This window comes from Salmo salar, chromosome ssa06 (assembly GCF_905237065.1).
Source record: "Salmo salar chromosome ssa06, Ssal_v3.1, whole genome shotgun sequence".
Taxonomy (NCBI): Eukaryota; Metazoa; Chordata; class Actinopteri; order Salmoniformes; family Salmonidae; genus Salmo; species Salmo salar.
The window spans coordinates 4707887-4725153 of NC_059447.1; the positions used below are offsets into that span (position 1 = coordinate 4707887).

Consider the following 17267-nt stretch of genomic DNA (forward strand, 5'->3'; position numbering starts at 1 on the left):
ATTTTACAAAACATACAATATGTTAAGAATTTACAAAACGCACAATAATTTACCAATTTGCCAAATGTATGATACGTTACGAATTCTAGCTAGGTGGCTAACGTTAGCTAGCTGGCTAACGTTTGTTAGGTTAGGGGTTAGGGTTAAGTTTATGAGTTAGGTTAAAGGGTTTAAGGTTAGGGTTAGGGGAAGGGTTAGCTAAGATGCTAAGTAGTTGCAAAGTATCTAAAAAGTAGTAAGTAGTTGAAAAGCTCCTAATTAGCTAAAATGCTAAAGTTGTCTGTGATGAGATTCAAACTCGCAACCTTTTTGCGTTATATGCCCACCCCTCCATCCCTCCCAACTACTATACTTTTGTGTTTTCCTTAAGTAACCATACTAAACATAACATATCATATTAATTTGAGTGTCTCGGCTTTATGTGGACTATTTTACGTCTAGTCTATGAGACCAGGCTGGTAGAGTAGTAGTGGTAGTGTCAGCACGTCATAGATATTGATAGAGAGTAGAGTCATATAGCTACAGTGTAGTGAGCCAAGAGATCCTTTTGGCAGGTGCCCATCCATTCCTAGACAGCTCTCAGACCACTTATCTTACAGAGTCAGACTAAGGTCAATGAAAAGGGTCCTGAGAAGCAATGGATATGAAATTGGTACAATTTCCAAATTATCATCCAATTTTGGACAGAGTAGATCTGTTTGTGTTCATGCCAACTCCGTTGCTGTTCTTGTCAAGCCAAACACTGGCACCCAGGCTAGGTTGAGAGGTACAGACTGACTGGAACCCAGGCTAGGATGAGAGGTAGAGATTGACTGGCACCCAGGCTAGGTTGAGAGGTACAGACTGACTGGCACCCAGGCTAGGATGAGAGGTACAGACTGACTGGCACCCAGGCTAGGTTGAGAGGTACAGACTGACTGGAACCCAGGCTAGGTTGAGAGGTACAGACTGACTGGCACCTATAGGTGTTTCACTCATTATGTCAAATCAAATCAAATGTATTTATATAGCCCTTCTTACATCGCCTGATATCTCAAAGTGCTGTACAGAAACCCAGCCCAAAACCCCAAATAGCAAGTAATGCAGGTGTAGAAGCACGGTGGCTAGGAAAAACTCCCTAGAAAGGCCAATACCTAGGAAGAAACCTAGAGAGGAACCAGGCTATGAGGGGTGGCCAGTCCTCTTCTGGCTGTGCCGGGTGGAGATTATAACAGAACATGGCCAAGATGTTCCAATGTTCATAAATGACCAGCATGGTCAAATAATAATAATCACAGTAGTTGTCGAGGGTGCAACAAGTCAGCACCTCAAGAGTAAATGTCAGTTGGCTTTTCATAGCCGATCATTGAGAGTATCTCTACCGCTCCTGCTGTCTCTAGACAGTTGAAAACAGCAGGTCTGGGACAGGTAGCACGTCCGGTGAACAGGTCAGGGTTCCATAGCCGCAGGCAGAACAGTTGAAACTGGAGCATGCAGCACGGCCAGGTGGACTGGGGACAGCAAGGAATCATCATGCCAGGTAGTCCTGAGGCATGGTCCTAGTGCTCAGGTCCCCTGAGAGAAAGAAAGAAAGAAAGAAAGAAAGAAAGAAAGAAAGAAAGAAAGAAAGAAAGAAAGAAAGAAAGAAAGAAAGAAAGAAAGAAAGAAAGAAAGAAAGAAAGAAAGAAAGAAAGAGAGAATTAGAGAGAGCAAAAAAAAAAATCACACAGGACACTGGAGAAATTCTCCTGATATAACAGACTGACCCTAGCCCCCCGACACATAAACTACTGCAGCATAAATACTGGAGGCTGAGACAGGAAGGGTCAGGAGACACTGTCCTATCCTTTAAGTTTCCACACAGCATCCAGCTATTCACAATCACAATCTTGTGACATGCTGCCCATAATGGTGTCATGACTCCACAAACACACACACACACACACACACACACACGCACACGCACACACAGAGATGCAACTGTGTGTGTTTTCCTCCAAGCATTCCAGCTTTAAAAATATCTGTTAATTTACCTATTATGAGACCATAAGTGGAAAAAAAAAAAAATGCAGGAAATAGAAAAGGAAATGAATACATCAGTTACAGTCACTGTTGCGTCACCAAACAGGAAACGGGCTGTCACTCTAACGCTGCCGACACTAGGAATCTGTACTATCTCTGTAGTAGTGAGTAAGTGGGGGAGTTTCCTTTTTTCACTTCGCTGACGTCGCAGGTCTCATACGTGCCGGAGTGAACGTGATAGAACCGTACTAAGGACAAGGTGGTAGAGGGAGCGACCAGGATAGCATACAGACCGTTCTGAGCTCAGCGATCAGAGCATCCCTAAGGTAGGTACCACTATCACTGTCATTATAGGCTGTAAAGGAAATCATTATTGGAAGAGGGGCAACAGGATAACGATGACACGATGATTTGGTTATTATCTGTTACAATGAAGATGATGATGATGATGATGATGATGGGAGTGAGAAATCCTCCTCAGCTGCCACAATGGGATATAGTTATTTTGTATGGAATTGGGTACCAACCACGCTGTTGCTGAATGTCTGTAAGGTCGGCTGAGTAACTGAGGCTATGTAATGATGGAGACGATCAAAAATATGTCATTATGACAGAGAGAAGGGATGGAAGGATGAGAGATTATGAAATTATTATTTTTAGTAAAGGACCTTTTAAGAATGTGTCTTTATATTATTTTATAAGTAGGCATCAGAGCATGTCATTTTATTATTGACAAAAAATGGTATATTATAAAGCCGTTATTACCCAATAGAATAAGTGACAGGCCATTCATTCAGCTGGGTGTGAGCTATAGTCGTGACACCGGCCACAGCATCCTGGGGGCCGGTTGGGGGGTGTAACAGCAGACCCCTCTCCTCTCCGAACAGCGTGTCGTCATCAACATCATAAAATAGACGATGTCTATCACAACCGCGGAGAGGCTCAAATATAGACCTGTAGCTTCGGTAAGTCTGTTTTTGGTTACACGTAGGCTTAATATAGTTTACATTTTTTTGTGAAGACTACAACGGCCAAGCTAACAACAGGATAAACTTGTAGGCTATGCGCCAAAACGAACGCTCAGATGGAACATCATCGCAGAGTGGGGTGACTGTAGTGACGTGGCCTAGATGACATAGCTCCGGGAAATCTCTATATTGTAGGCCTATCTCTAGCCCAGTTCTAGGGTCCCCTGTCCCCCAACAAGCTATGTGGGGTGAAAAGAACATGAAGTAGGCTACCGATATCATACCAGGTCTGTGTTATGTGTCTGTGAGTTTGGAGATGCCAAACTCTATTTTGAGCGCACCATCATATTTCACTATGAATGCCTTTTACTTTCACTTCAATCATCATTTCGTTGGCTATCTCACTATTTTAAGAGTCTATTATGAAATATTGCATGTGGTTCTTCTGCCTGGTGCCCACATTAGCATCTGGGACCAGAAGTCCCCACATGAATAGTAGACAAACAAACATTTGACCAACTGTGTACATTTTGTTGGTCCCCACGTGGTCAGATGCTATTTGTGGGGGGTTTAGGGTTAAGGTTAGAATTAGTGTTAGGGTTAGGAGCTAGGGTTAGTTGTATGGTTCGGGTTAGGAGCTAGGTTTAGGATTAGGTTTAGGGTTAAGGTTAGGTTAGGTTTTTGCGTTACGGTTAGGGTTAAGTTTAGGGTTAGGGGTTAAGGAAAATATGATTGTGAATGGGACTGAATTGTATGTCCGCACAAGGTTAACTGCGCAAGACTGTGTGAGTGAGAGAATATCATCCATGATCCCCATATCACGTTGTTATAAATCATAGGTTGGTCGATTCAGCACGTTGGTCACGTTCCAGACGCACCAACACAGGCGGACTTGCTGTACCGCGTTGCTAGGTGATTGTACTCTACTTTACGGTGAGCGAATCCATCTCTGTCCTGTCCGATGAATGACCCACAGACCCGTTAGCTTATGCACATGATCACCACATCATAAAGCAGAGACCCTAATAAGAACATACACGTCAAACAGTGACATCGGAGGGTTCACTCATTGACGGCGTCGGGCTGCGTTCACCTCAGAGTTTTTCTGTTAAAGGAGAGTTCTGTGAAGTGACGATAATAATGATGGGAAGGTTGATGTGGTTCAGTAGTTTTTATTTTTTTCATTCTTATTTATTTTTTACTTTACCCCTTTTTCCGCCCCAATTTCGTGATATCCAATTGGTAGTTACGATCTTGTCTCATCTCTGCAACTACCCTACCAACTCCGGAGAGTCGAAGGTCGAGAGCCATGCTTCCGAAACACAGCCCTGCCAAGCCGCACTGCTTCTTGACACACTGCTCGCTTAACCCGGAACCCAGCCGCACCAATGTGTCGGAGGAAACATCGTCCAACTGTCAACCGAAGTCAGCCAATTTTGACTTTGTGGCTGTGGTAACTAGTGACAACCCCTTATAGCTTTAGGCTTTCCATAACACATTCGGAGCGCAGTCTACGTCTTGTCTTACACAGCTCATAGGTTTTTGGACATTCAAATAAAACATTTGTTAATACTGCTGTTTTTATAATACTATATTTGCTGTAGGTTAGGCATTCAAAGGACCGTTATGCCCGCACAACATAGGCCATGTACAGTGGGCTATGGTAGCTGGTCTATTTATGAGATAGGCCTATATGTCGAGTCTTAAAGGGGAATGTCTTTGTTTGGGTTCTCAGTATCAGACTTTCTTCAAGATGGAAACAAAACTGTGTCACAGTCAATCCGTCCCTTTAAAGCTGCGATCCAGGAAATTAATCGAACTTGGAGTTTTGGCTTTAAACTTGTCCATGTGAAGACATTCCAAGGATGCGCGGGAATGTAGAGCGACCCCAGATGTTTTATTTGTATTTATCTAACCTTTATTTAACTAGGCAAGTCAGTTAAGAACACATTCTTATTTCCAATGACGGCCTACCCTGGCCAAACCGCTGGGCCAATTGTGTGCCGCCCTATGGGACTCTCAATCACGGAGCTAAGCAGTGTTCCTCCCTGGATGGGAGACCAGATGCTGCTGGAAGTGGTGTTGGAGAGCCAGTGGGAGGCACTTTCCTCTGGTCTAAAATAAAAATATCTCAATACCCCAGGGCAGTGATTGGGGACATTGCCCTGTGTAGGGTGCTGTCTTTCAGATGGGACGTTAAACTGGTGTCCTGACTCTCTGTGGTCACTAAAGATCCCAGGGCACTTATTGGAAGAGTAGGGGTGTTAACCCTGGTGTCCTGGCTAAATTCCCAATCTGACCCTCATACCATCACGGCCACCTAATCATCCCCAGCTTACAATTGGCTCATTCATCCCCCTCCTCTCCCCTGTAACTATTCCCCGGGTTGTTGCTGTAAATGAGCATGTGTTCTCAGTCAACTTACCTGGTTAAATAAAAACACCCATTGCAATTGATAGTTCCTCAGTATTTGAAAAATCTTTCCAACATCACCAAGCACGGGAAACTCTGAGGGCCCAGAATAGGCTTGTTGATACAATGTTGCAAGTTCGGCAGTGACAGCTTCCGGACCGGGCCACGTGACGGCTTGATAAAAATGTTGCACTTCACTAGCAATAGCTCAAATCAAGACAGATAGAAAGGGAGGCAGACAGGCGGATTAGAGAGATTAATGTGATTGAAAGAACCAGGAATGTTCTACTGTTTTTATTTGTTGGCTTTAGGCCTAGTTATTTAACGTAGTTGATGATGGAAGTTAAAGGCCTAGTTATTTAACGTAGTTGATGATGGAAGTTAAAGGCCTAGTTATTTAACGTAGTTGATGATGGAAGTTAAAGGCCTAGTTATTTAACGTAGTTGATGATGGAAGTTAATGGCCTAGTTATTTAACGTAGTTGATGATGGAAGTTAAAGGCCTAGTTATTTAATGTAGCTGATGATGGAAGTTAAAGGCCTAGTTATTTAATGTAGCTGATGATGGAAGTTAAAGGCCTAGTTATTTAACGTAGCTGATGATGGAAGTTAAACGCCTAGTGTTGCTTCTGAGTTCTATGCTCTCACTTCTTTAGCCACCAATGGATCACAGTGTATCAGTGTGTCCATATGGCAGAGGTTGGTGCTCTCGCCATAGTTGAATTTAAACTTTTAGATTGTTATCATTTTAATTCAGATTTTTATGATTAACCACGTGACAAGGATTTTGAGAAAGGAACGTTTTATTATTGAAATTAAATTGTTCCACTAAAATGTGCATATAAAAATAATCATAACTGGCACGCAGATCGGTAGAAATGATAGGATAAATTGTAAGCTTCCCCAAAACTTGAAACTCACGAGCTGTGCAGCCATAAAAACAATGTGTGAACGTAGAAGGTCCCATGAAAAAACGAGCCCCCCTTTGGAAGTCAAAGGCCCTTCCAACTGATTGGTTCTGGCGCCGGATCTGTATTAGGTTATAAGCTCTAATTGGGCTACAACAGGTGTCAGTTAGGCTATAGGCCCACTGCTAGACTAGACACATCAGACATAGTTCTCATAAAGCTCATTAGTATATTAACAGTCCCACTAACAACCCCTTATAGGAAAAAATCATGTCAAATGTTTTAAAGGATTTGGCATTGAGAATATTTGATTAAAGTCAGCCTCAAGTGAATCAGAATAGCCCCATTTGTGTTTAGGGAAGTTAAATCCATTGTTTCTGAGAAACTGCTGCACAGCACAGATAACTCCTGCCTGTGGGTGTGTGTGTGTGGCTATCTCTCTGTATCGATGGTGTCTTGGTCATAAATATCCCTCAGAGAATGCTTGGCCTGGGGGGGCCTGCCATGGTTGGTGATGTGTGACGGTGGCACTAAAACCCATTGCTTTCTCCATTACTGAAATGAAACTGTAAATCTCCAGAGTCCATTACGGCTCTCCATGGAGCCATGGCTAGCCATTACTCGGTGTAATCAGTCAGGCTCCTGTAGCTATGTTTGTAAATCTAATATATTGTGATGGTGGTGGTGAGTATGATTATTACAGACTATGTGTATATGGGGGTAAGCAGAATATATTGCTGAAAGTACACACACAGCAAAGATGATTGCAATACTGTAGTGTCCTCCAGGTTTGCAAGGTCACCTGGCCGGGATATGGAGAGTAAATAATGGATTGTATTTATATTGAGCCTTTCAGTCTGGTTTAAATCATTGTTGCTGACCGTATTTCAACCTGCCAAGTCACATCATGCAATTCTGTTAATCAATATTTAATTTAATCAATATATAATTTATTCAACAACATCTATTCATGTAGGGGCTCCCGATTGGTGCAGTGGTCTAAGGCACTGCATCTCAATGCTAGAGGCATCACTACAGACACCCTGGTTCGAATCCAGGCTGTATCACAACCGGCCTTGATTGGAAGTCCCATAGGGTGGCGCACAATTGGCCCAGCGTCGTCCTGGGTTTGGCTGGTGTAGGCTGTCATTGTAAATAAGAATTTGTTCTTAACTGACTTGCCTAGTTAAATAAAGGTTAAATAAAATTCAACAAGGTAATAATTAAGGCAATGACAACATGGTTATGAGGCTTAGGATACAGCTAGGAAGTTGTGTTACTACCGGTATACAATGTTATATCTACGCTGACCTTTAATCCCAACACCTAGCAACCTTGTCAAGAGCTTTGGATCTCTTGGTGTAACAGCTAAGGTGTTGGGTTGACAGACGCTGGACCTGGGTTCGAGTCCCGGTCAAGACTGCCCCCCGAGTTAGCTATACTATAACCCACCCCTCCTCTCTCTCCTCTCAGATCTAAACTTAGAGGACCATGGGAGGTGTGGTGGTGGACGAGGGACCTGGGGGGGTGAAGGCACCAGACGGGGGGTGGGGCTGGGCTGTGCTGTCCGGCTGTTTCGTCATCACTGGGTTCTCCTACGCCTTCCCCAAGGCTGTCAGCGTGTTCTTCAAGGAACTGATCAGAGAGTTCGAAGTGGGGTATAGCGACACAGCATGGATCTCATCTATACTGCTGGCTATGCTCTACGGCACAGGTAGAGAATTTACATTCACACACAGGCAGGTACACCAGGGGGCCTCCCGAGTGGTGCGGTGGTCTAACACACTGCATCACAGTGCTATCTGTGCTACTAGAGATCCTGGGTTAGAGTCCAGGCTCTGTCTCAGTGGTCTAAGACACTGCATCACAGTGCTATCTGTGCTACTATAGATCCTGGGTTAGAGTCCAGGCTCTGTCTCAGTGGTCTAAGACACTGCATCACAGTGCTATCTGTGCTACTAGAGATTCTGGGTTAGAGACCAGGCTCTGTCTCAGTGGTCTAAGACACTGCATCACAGTGCTATCTGTGCCACTAGAGATCCTGGGTTAGAGTCCAGGCTCTGTCTCAGTGGTCTAAGACACTGCATCGCAGTGCTATCTGTGCTACTATAGATTCTGGGTTAGAGTCCAGGCTCTGTCTCAGTGGTCTAAGACACTGCATCACAGTGCTATCTGTGCCACTAGAGATCCTGGGTTAGACTGATACTGTCTAACACACACACAGACTGATACTGTCTAACACACACACTGATACTGTCTAACACACACACTGATACTGTCTAACACACACACACACACACACACACACACACACACACACACACACACACACACACACACACACACACACACACACACACACACACACACACACACACACACACACAGGTACACCGATACTGTCTAACACACACAGATAGATTCAATATGTGTGTGTGTTCCTCTCACTGCAGGTCCTCTGTGCAGTGTGTTGGTGAATCGTTACGGGTGTCGTCCAGTGATGATGGTGGGGGGACTTTTTGCCTCTCTGGGGATGATTCTGTCTTCCTTCTCCACCAGCATCATCCACATCTACCTGTCTACTGGAGTCATTACAGGTTGGTCCACATCTACCTGTCTACTGGAGTCATTACAGGTTGGTCCACATCTACCTCTCTACTGGAGTCATTACAGGTTGGTCCACATCTACCTGTCTACTGGAGTCATTACAGGTTGGTCCACATCTAACTGTCTACTGGAGTCATTACAGGTTGGTCCACATCTACCTCTCTACTGGAGTCATTACAGGTTGGTCCACATCTACCTCTCTACTGGAGTCATTACAGGTTGGTCCACATCTACCTCTCTACTGGAGTCATTACAGGTTGGTCCACATCTACCTGTCTACTGGAGTCATTACAGGTTGGTCCACATCTACCTGTCTACTGGAGTCATTACAGGTTGGTCCACATCTACCTCTCTACTGGAGTCATTACAGGTTGGTCCACATCTACCTGTCTACTGGAGTCATTACAGGTTGGTCCACATCTACCTCTCTACTGGAGTCATTACAGGTTGGTCCACATCTACCTCTCTACTGGAGTCATTACAGGTTGGTCCACATCTACCTCTCTACTGGAGTCATTACAGGTTGGTCCACATCTACCTGTCTACTGGAGTCATTACAGGTTGGTCCACATCTACCTGTCTACTGGAGTCATTACAGGTTGGTCCACATCTACCTCTCTACTGGAGTCATTACAGGTTGGTCCACATCTACCTCTCTACTGGAGTCATTACAGGTTGGTCCACATCTACCTCTCTACTGGAGTCATTACAGGTTGGTCCACATCTACCTCTCTACTGGAGTCATTACAGGTTGGTCCACATCTACCTCTCTACTGGAGTCATTACAGGTTGGTCCACATCTACCTCTCTACTGGAGTCATTACAGGTTGGTCCACATCTACCTCTCTACTGGAGTCATTACAGGTTGGTCCACATCTACCTGTCTACTGGAGTCATTACAGGTTGGTCTACATCTACCTCTCTACTGGAGTCATTACAGGTTGGTCCACATCTACCTCTCTACTGGAGTCATTACAGGTTGGTCCACATCTACCTGTCTACTGGAGTCATTACAGGTTGGTCCACATCTACCTGTCTACTGGAGTCATTACAGGTTGGTCCACATCTACCTCTCTACTGGAGTCATTACAGGTTGGTCCACATCTACCTGTCTACTGGAGTCATTACAGGTTGGTCCACATCTACCTGTCTACTGGAGTCATTACAGGTTGGTCCACATCTACCTGTCTACTGGAGTCATTACAGGTTGGTCCACATCTACCTGTCTACTGGAGTCATTACAGGTTGGTCCACATCTACCTCTCTACTGGAGTCATTACAGGTTGGTCCACATCTACCTGTCTACTGGAGTCATTACAGGTTGGTCCACATCTAACTGTCTACTGGAGTCATTACAGGTTGGTCCACATCTACCTCTCTACTGGAGTCATTACAGGTTGGTCCACATCTACCTCTCTACTGGAGTCATTACAGGTTGGTCCACATCTACCTCTCTACTGGAGTCATTACAGGTTGGTCCACATCTACCTGTCTACTGGAGTCATTACAGGTTGGTCCACATCTACCTGTCTACTGGAGTCATTACAGGTTGGTCCACATCTACCTCTCTACTGGAGTCATTACAGGTTGGTCCACATCTACCTGTCTACTGGAGTCATTACAGGTTGGTCCACATCTACCTCTCTACTGGAGTCATTACAGGTTGGTCCACATCTACCTCTCTACTGGAGTCATTACAGGTTGGTCCACATCTACCTCTCTACTGGAGTCATTACAGGTTGGTCCACATCTACCTGTCTACTGGAGTCATTACAGGTTGGTCCACATCTACCTGTCTACTGGAGTCATTACAGGTTGGTCCACATCTACCTCTCTACTGGAGTCATTACAGGTTGGTCCACATCTACCTCTCTACTGGAGTCATTACAGGTTGGTCCACATCTACCTCTCTACTGGAGTCATTACAGGTTGGTCCACATCTACCTCTCTACTGGAGTCATTACAGGTTGGTCCACATCTACCTCTCTACTGGAGTCATTACAGGTTGGTCCACATCTACCTCTCTACTGGAGTCATTACAGGTTGGTCCACATCTACCTCTCTACTGGAGTCATTACAGGTTGGTCCACATCTACCTGTCTACTGGAGTCATTACAGGTTGGTCTACATCTACCTCTCTACTGGAGTCATTACAGGTTGGTCCACATCTACCTCTCTACTGGAGTCATTACAGGTTGGTCCACATCTACCTGTCTACTGGAGTCATTACAGGTTGGTCCACATCTACCTCTCTACTGGAGTCATTACAGGTTGGTCCACATCTACCTCTCTACTGGAGTCATTACAGGTTGGTCCACATCTACCTCTCTACTGGAGTCATTACAGGTTGGTCCACATCTACCTGTCTACTGGAGTCATTACAGGTTGGTCCACATCTACCTCTCTACTGGAGTCATTACAGGTTGGTCCACATCTACCTCTCTACTGGAGTCATTACAGGTTGGTCCACATCTACCTGTCTACTGGAGTCATTACAGGTTGGTCCACATCTACCTGTCTACTGGAGTCATTACAGGTTGGTCCACATCTACCTGTCTACTGGAGTCATTACAGGTTGGTCCACATCTACCTCTCTACTGGAGTCATTACAGGTTGGTCTACATTGACAGTCCTCTCCTGTCCCCCTGTCCTCCAGGTCTGGGCCTGGCGTTGAACTTCCAGCCATCTCTGATCATGCTGAATCGCTACTTCAGTGAGAAGAGGCCCCTGGCTAACGGCCTGGCTGCTGCTGGGAGCCCTGTGGCCCTCTGCTGCTTATCACCTCTGGGACAGGTATTACACTACACCTCTAACATCTGACCCCTAGCCATAACCCTGCTGCTGGGAGCCCCATCACCCTCTAACGTCTGACCCCTAGCCATAACCCTGCTGCTGGGAGCCCCATCACCCTCTAACGTCTGACCCCTAGCCATAACCCTGCTGCTGGGAGCCCCATCACCCTCTAACGTCTGACCCCTAGCCATAACCCTGCTGCTGGGAGCCCCATCACCCTCTAACGTCTGACCCCTAGCCATAACTCTGCTGCTGGGAGCCCCATCACCCTCTAACGTCTGACCCCTAGCCATAACCCTGCTGCTGGGAGCCCCATCACCCTCTAACGTCTGACCCCTAGCCATAACTCTGCTGCTGGGAGCCCCATCACCCTTTACTGCCTCTCCCCTCTACATTACATCTCTAACCTTTGACCCTAACCCTGCTGTCTCTTCCAGCTGTTGCAGTACCAGTACGGTTGGAGAGGAGGCTTCCTCATCCTGGGGGGGCTACTGCTCAACTGCTGCGCTTGTGCAGCCCTCATGAGGCCCCTAGTGGCCCCTCCTAAAAGCACCCAGCTGGAACTGGAAGATGTAGAGAAGGAGGGAAAAGAGTTGGAGGTAGAGAAGACCCCGTCCAAACGCAAACCGCTCCTGGACTTCAGTGTGTTTAAGGATAGGGGTTTCCTGATCTACACCATAGCTGCGTCTATTATGGTGAGTCAGAACAGGAACAATACTGTGTTATGTCCCAAATGGCATCCTGTTCCCTTTTATAGTGCACTACTCCTGACCAGAGCTCTATGCACCCTATTCCCTATATAGTGCACTACTTTTGACCAGAGTCCAAATAAAACAGAAATTACAATTCAATAATTGAACAAAAGGGTGTTTATTTTAAATGACTTCTCAATAAACTGCAAAGTAGAAGCTATAGTTCTATTTTTAAAATGTATTTTTGTATTCATGTCACTTGACTGCAATTAAATTGTCTGCCTTCATTTCAAATTGACATTGTTAAAGTTCATCTGATCCTATCCTAGGTTCTGGGTCTGTTTGTGCCGCCGGTGTTCGTGGTGAGCTATGCCAAAGAGCTGGGCAACGAAGACACTAAGTCGGCCCTCCTCCTAACCATCCTAGGCTTCATAGATATCTTCGCCCGGCCCACCTGTGGCATCATCGCTGGGCTGAAGTGGGTCAGGCCCAGAGTTGTTTACCTGTTCAGCTTCGCCATGATCTTCAACGGATGCACTGACCTGGTGGGATCTCAGGTAGGGCTGGACATGGAATTACAGTAATGTGTTGGCTTGTTGTGGCTGGACATGGAATTACAGTAATGTGTTGGCTTGTTGTGGCTGGACATGGAATTACAGTAATGTGTTGGCTTGTTGAGGCTGGACATGGAATTACAGTAATGTGTTGGCTTGTTGAGGCTGGACATGGAATTACAGTAATGTGTTGGCTTGTTGAGGCTGGACATGGAATTACAGTAATGTGTTGGCTTGTTGAGGCTGGACATGGAATTACAGTAATGTGTTGGCTTGTTGAGGCTGGACATGGAATTACAGTAATGTGTTGGCTTGTTGAGGTTGATTTGGTTGTCATGTGTACATTTATGTTTGCTGTATTGACTAATGATACATACAGCATCTAAACTATACATATGTGTTGTTAACATCCCTGTTGTTACTGTATTTTGTATCCTGAGTATCAATACTGTTACTGTTGGTATCCTGTAAATACTGTAAAATGTTACTGTAAATACTATCTGGTTTCCATGTCCCCTGCAGGCGAAGGACTACCCGTCTCTGGTGGTGTTCTGTGTGTTCTTCGGGATCTCCTACGGCATGGTCGGGGCGCTACAGTTTGAGGTTCTCATGGCGATCGTTGGCACGGAGAAATTCTCCAGCGCTATAGGACTGGTGTTGCTCATGGAAGCTATTGCTGTGCTGGTGGGACCACCTGGAGCAGGTTAGTACACACAGGATTAATAGGTGGAGGTTGGGTTAGGGTTAGGGTTAGGGTTTGGTTAGGGTTAGGGTTTGGTTAGGGTTAGGGTTTGGTTAGGGTTAGGGTTTGGTTAGGGTTAGGCCAGGCCTGGGCCAGGCCTGGGCTAGGGCCTGCAGGCCAGGCTGGCCAGGCCTGGGCTAGGCCTGGGCCAGCCAGGCCTGGTCAGGCCTGGGCCAGGGCCGGCCAGGCCAGGCCCGGGCCAGGCCAGGCCAGGCCTGGCCAGCCTGGCCAGGCCTGGCCAGGCCAGGGCCTGGCCAGGCCTGGCCAGGCCAGGCCGGCCAGGCCTGGCAGGCCAGGGCCTGGCCAGGCCAGGCCAGGCCAGGCCTGGGCCAGGGCCCTGGCCACCGCCAGGGCCCGGCCAAGGCCTGGCAGGACAGGGCCTGGCCAGGCCTGGCCAGGCCTGGCCAGGCTCGGCCAGGGCCTGCTCGGGCTGCCAGGGGTTTGGTTAGGGTTAGGGTTGGGTTAGGGTTTGGTTAGGGTTGGGTTAGGGTTTGGTTAGGGTTTGGTTAGGGTTAGGTTAGGGTTTGGTTAGGGTTGGGTTTGGTTAGGGTTAGGGTTTGGTTAGGGTTAGGTTAGGGTTAGGGTTAAGGTTAGATAAATATAATGTAGAATTTATCCAGTTCCCTCTCACCTCTGATCTCTCTCCACTCTCCCTTTCTCCACGTCTCTCTCTCCTTCCCTCGCTCCACCTGTTTCTCCTTAATCTCTCCTCCCCCTCCTCCCTCTCTCCATCCCTCCTCAGGTCGACTGCTGGACGCCACTAAGAACTACATGTACGTGTTCCTGCTGGCAGGAATTGAGGTGGTTCTCGCTGCCGTGGTCCTCGCCACGTGTAACTTCCTGTTCATCAGGAAGAAGCCCTCGGAACCTGCCGCGGAACTGGAGAACGGAACGGTTTCCGCGGAAATGGAGCTTCTCAACAAGCCTGTTGCCGCTGAGGAAGAGGAGGAGGAGGAAGTAGAGAAGGGGGAGAAAGAGGTGAAGGAGATGAAGGAGGAGAAGGAGAAAGAGGAGGTGAAGGAGATGAAGGAGAAAGAGAAAGAGGAGGTGAAGGAGATGAAGGAGAAAGAGGAGGTGAAGGAGATGAAGGAGAAAGAGGAGAAAGAGAAAGAGGAGGTGAAGGAGATGGAGGAAGCGGTTGAGAAAGCGAAGGAGGACGAGGAGGACAGTGAGAAAAAGAAGGTGGAAGAGAAAGAGGAGGAGATCAGGCCTGAGAGTGTAATGGGGGTCTCAGAAGAAGTGGAGCGCTTCCTTAAAGAACCAGAAGAACAAAATGGCGCCGTGCTCTCCAGTTCTGAGACACGTCTGTAGGAGGAAGAGAACCTGGTACAGGACAAACTACAGACTTTACACTTAAACAATGTCAAGGGCACTTTAAAGGTCACTAAGAAATGTACTCCACAGTGTACTTTGTGAACTTTGAAGGGCACTAAAACGTGTACTTAGAAGTGGGCCAAGAAAGTGCTTAGAGAAGCATACTGGGGAAGACAGAGCTAGTCCTAGCAGTATCCTCCTGTATGTAGTTGAGGTGTTGTTGTGTTGTTATGTTGTGTAGCTGTTCTCTGTGGGGCTGTGTGCCATATCAACAACAATAACACACACACACACACAATCATAAAGTGAAAGTGATAAATGTCAAGTGAATAACCGTGTGAATAGTGTTGTACACTGCCATGTGAATTGTGAAGCTACCAGTGTGTAGTGCTGCAGGGCGATATGGTATACACCATGTTGTTGTCTGTAATAATATGGAATAAATACCATCCTTCCTACCACTGTTACTCTGGAGCACAACATTAGAAGTGTTCCGGAACTTTAACCAAACCCAGTGTGGAACATTCCGCTGTCATTCAACATTCCGTTGAGTGGCAGAATGAGGAATGAATGGATACCTGGGTATTGTCAGATGCATATCATTTCACTCAGAGCTTTGGCACAGACGTTTAAAGGTATAGTGATGTTGAACGGTTGAATTTCACTCTGTAACCTTTACCAGGGCCCATAGGGCTCCCATAGGGCTCTGGTCAAAACTAGGGCACTATATAGGGAATAGGGTTCCATTTGGAACAGACATTATTAGGTCTGGCAGAACTGGCAGAAACCAGTCCAGAGAAACCAATGACCTCCCATGCAGATCTAAAACACAGAACTTAAAAAATGTATTGATACTTTTATTATGTCAGTATTTGTTAAGGAAGGCTAATAGCCTCTCCATTTCATGATAAGTTATATTTATGTACTTCCTTGTTCACTGCGTGTGTTCTGTTTTCTAAAGATAACTTGCAGTGAGACTCTGTGCTACATGTTAACTGATAAAGACCATGTTACGTAGCGGTGTGGCTATTATTTTACCTTAGTGCATCCCACATGGCACCATATTCCCTATATAGTGCACTATTGGCCCTGGGCAAAACTTTTTTACATTTATTTAATCTTTATTTAACTAGGCTAGTCAGTTAATAACAAATTCTTATTTACAATGATGGCCCAAACCCGGATGATGCTGGGCCAATTGTGCACCGCTCTATGGGACTCCCAATCACGGCCGGTTGTGATACAGCCGTGAATCGAACCAGGGTCTGTAGTGACGCCTCTTGTACTGTGATGCAGTGCCTTAGACCGCTGCGCCACTCAGGAGCCCCCGAAAGTAATAGGGACTAGGGTCCCACTAGGGTGCATAGTCACTTTAACTCTACCTACATGTACATACAGTGGGGCAAAAAAGTATTTAGTCAGCCACCAATTGTGCAAGTTCTCCCACTTAAAAAGATGAGAGAGGCCTGTAATTTTCATCATAGGTACACGTCAACTATGACAGACAAAATGAGAAGAAAAAAAAATCCAGAAAATCACATTGTAGGATTTTTAATTAATTTATTTGCAAATTATGGTGGAAAATAAGTATTTGGTCAATAACAAAAGTTTATCTCAATACTTTGTTATATACCCTTCGTTGGCAATGACACAGGTCAAATGTTTTCTGTAAGTCTTCACAAGGTTTTCACACACTGTTGCTGGTATTTTGGCCCATTCCTCCATGCAGATCTCCTCTAGAGCAGTGATGTTTTGGGGCTGTCGCTGGGCAACACGGACTTTCAACTCCCTCCAAAGATTTTCTATGGGGTTGAGATCTGGAGACTGGCTAGGCCACTCCAGGACCTTGAAATGCTTCTTACGAAGCCACTCCTTCATTGCCCGGGCGGTGTGTTTGTCATGCTGAAAGACCTAGCCACGTTTCATCTTCAATGCCCTTGCTGATGGTAGGCTTTGTTACTTTGGTCCCAGCTCTCTGCAGGTCATTCACTAGGTCCCCCCGTGTGGTTCTGGGATTTTTGCTCACCGTTCTTGTGATCATTTTGACCCCATGGGGTGAGATCTTGCATGGAGCCCCAGATCGAGGGAGATTATCAGTGGTCTTGTATGTCTTTCATTTCCTAATAATTGCTCCCACAGTTGATTTCTTCAAACCAAGCTGCTTACCTATTGCAGATTCAGTCTTCCCAGTCTACAATTTTGTTTCTGGTGTCCTTTGACAGCTCTTTGGTCTTGGCCATAGTGGAGTGTGACTGTTTGAGGTTGTGGACAGGTGT

General features: G+C 46.1%; 1 protein-coding gene across 1 annotated transcript; it reads left to right on the forward strand.

Annotated features, from left to right (window-relative positions):
• The first annotated feature begins 2171 nt into the window (after positions 1–2171).
• On the forward strand, positions 2172–16008 carry LOC106606196 (monocarboxylate transporter 4). Its single transcript, XM_045719610.1, has 8 exons — positions 2172–2327; positions 7763–8003; positions 8743–8886; positions 11553–11689; positions 12127–12384; positions 12711–12938; positions 13458–13638; positions 14420–16008. Exons 2-8 carry the CDS (start codon positions 7781–7783, stop codon positions 14986–14988), a joined length of 1740 nt encoding a protein of 579 aa, XP_045575566.1. The 5' UTR covers positions 2172–2327; positions 7763–7780; the 3' UTR covers positions 14989–16008.
• The last annotated feature ends 1259 nt before the right edge of the window (positions 16009–17267 follow it).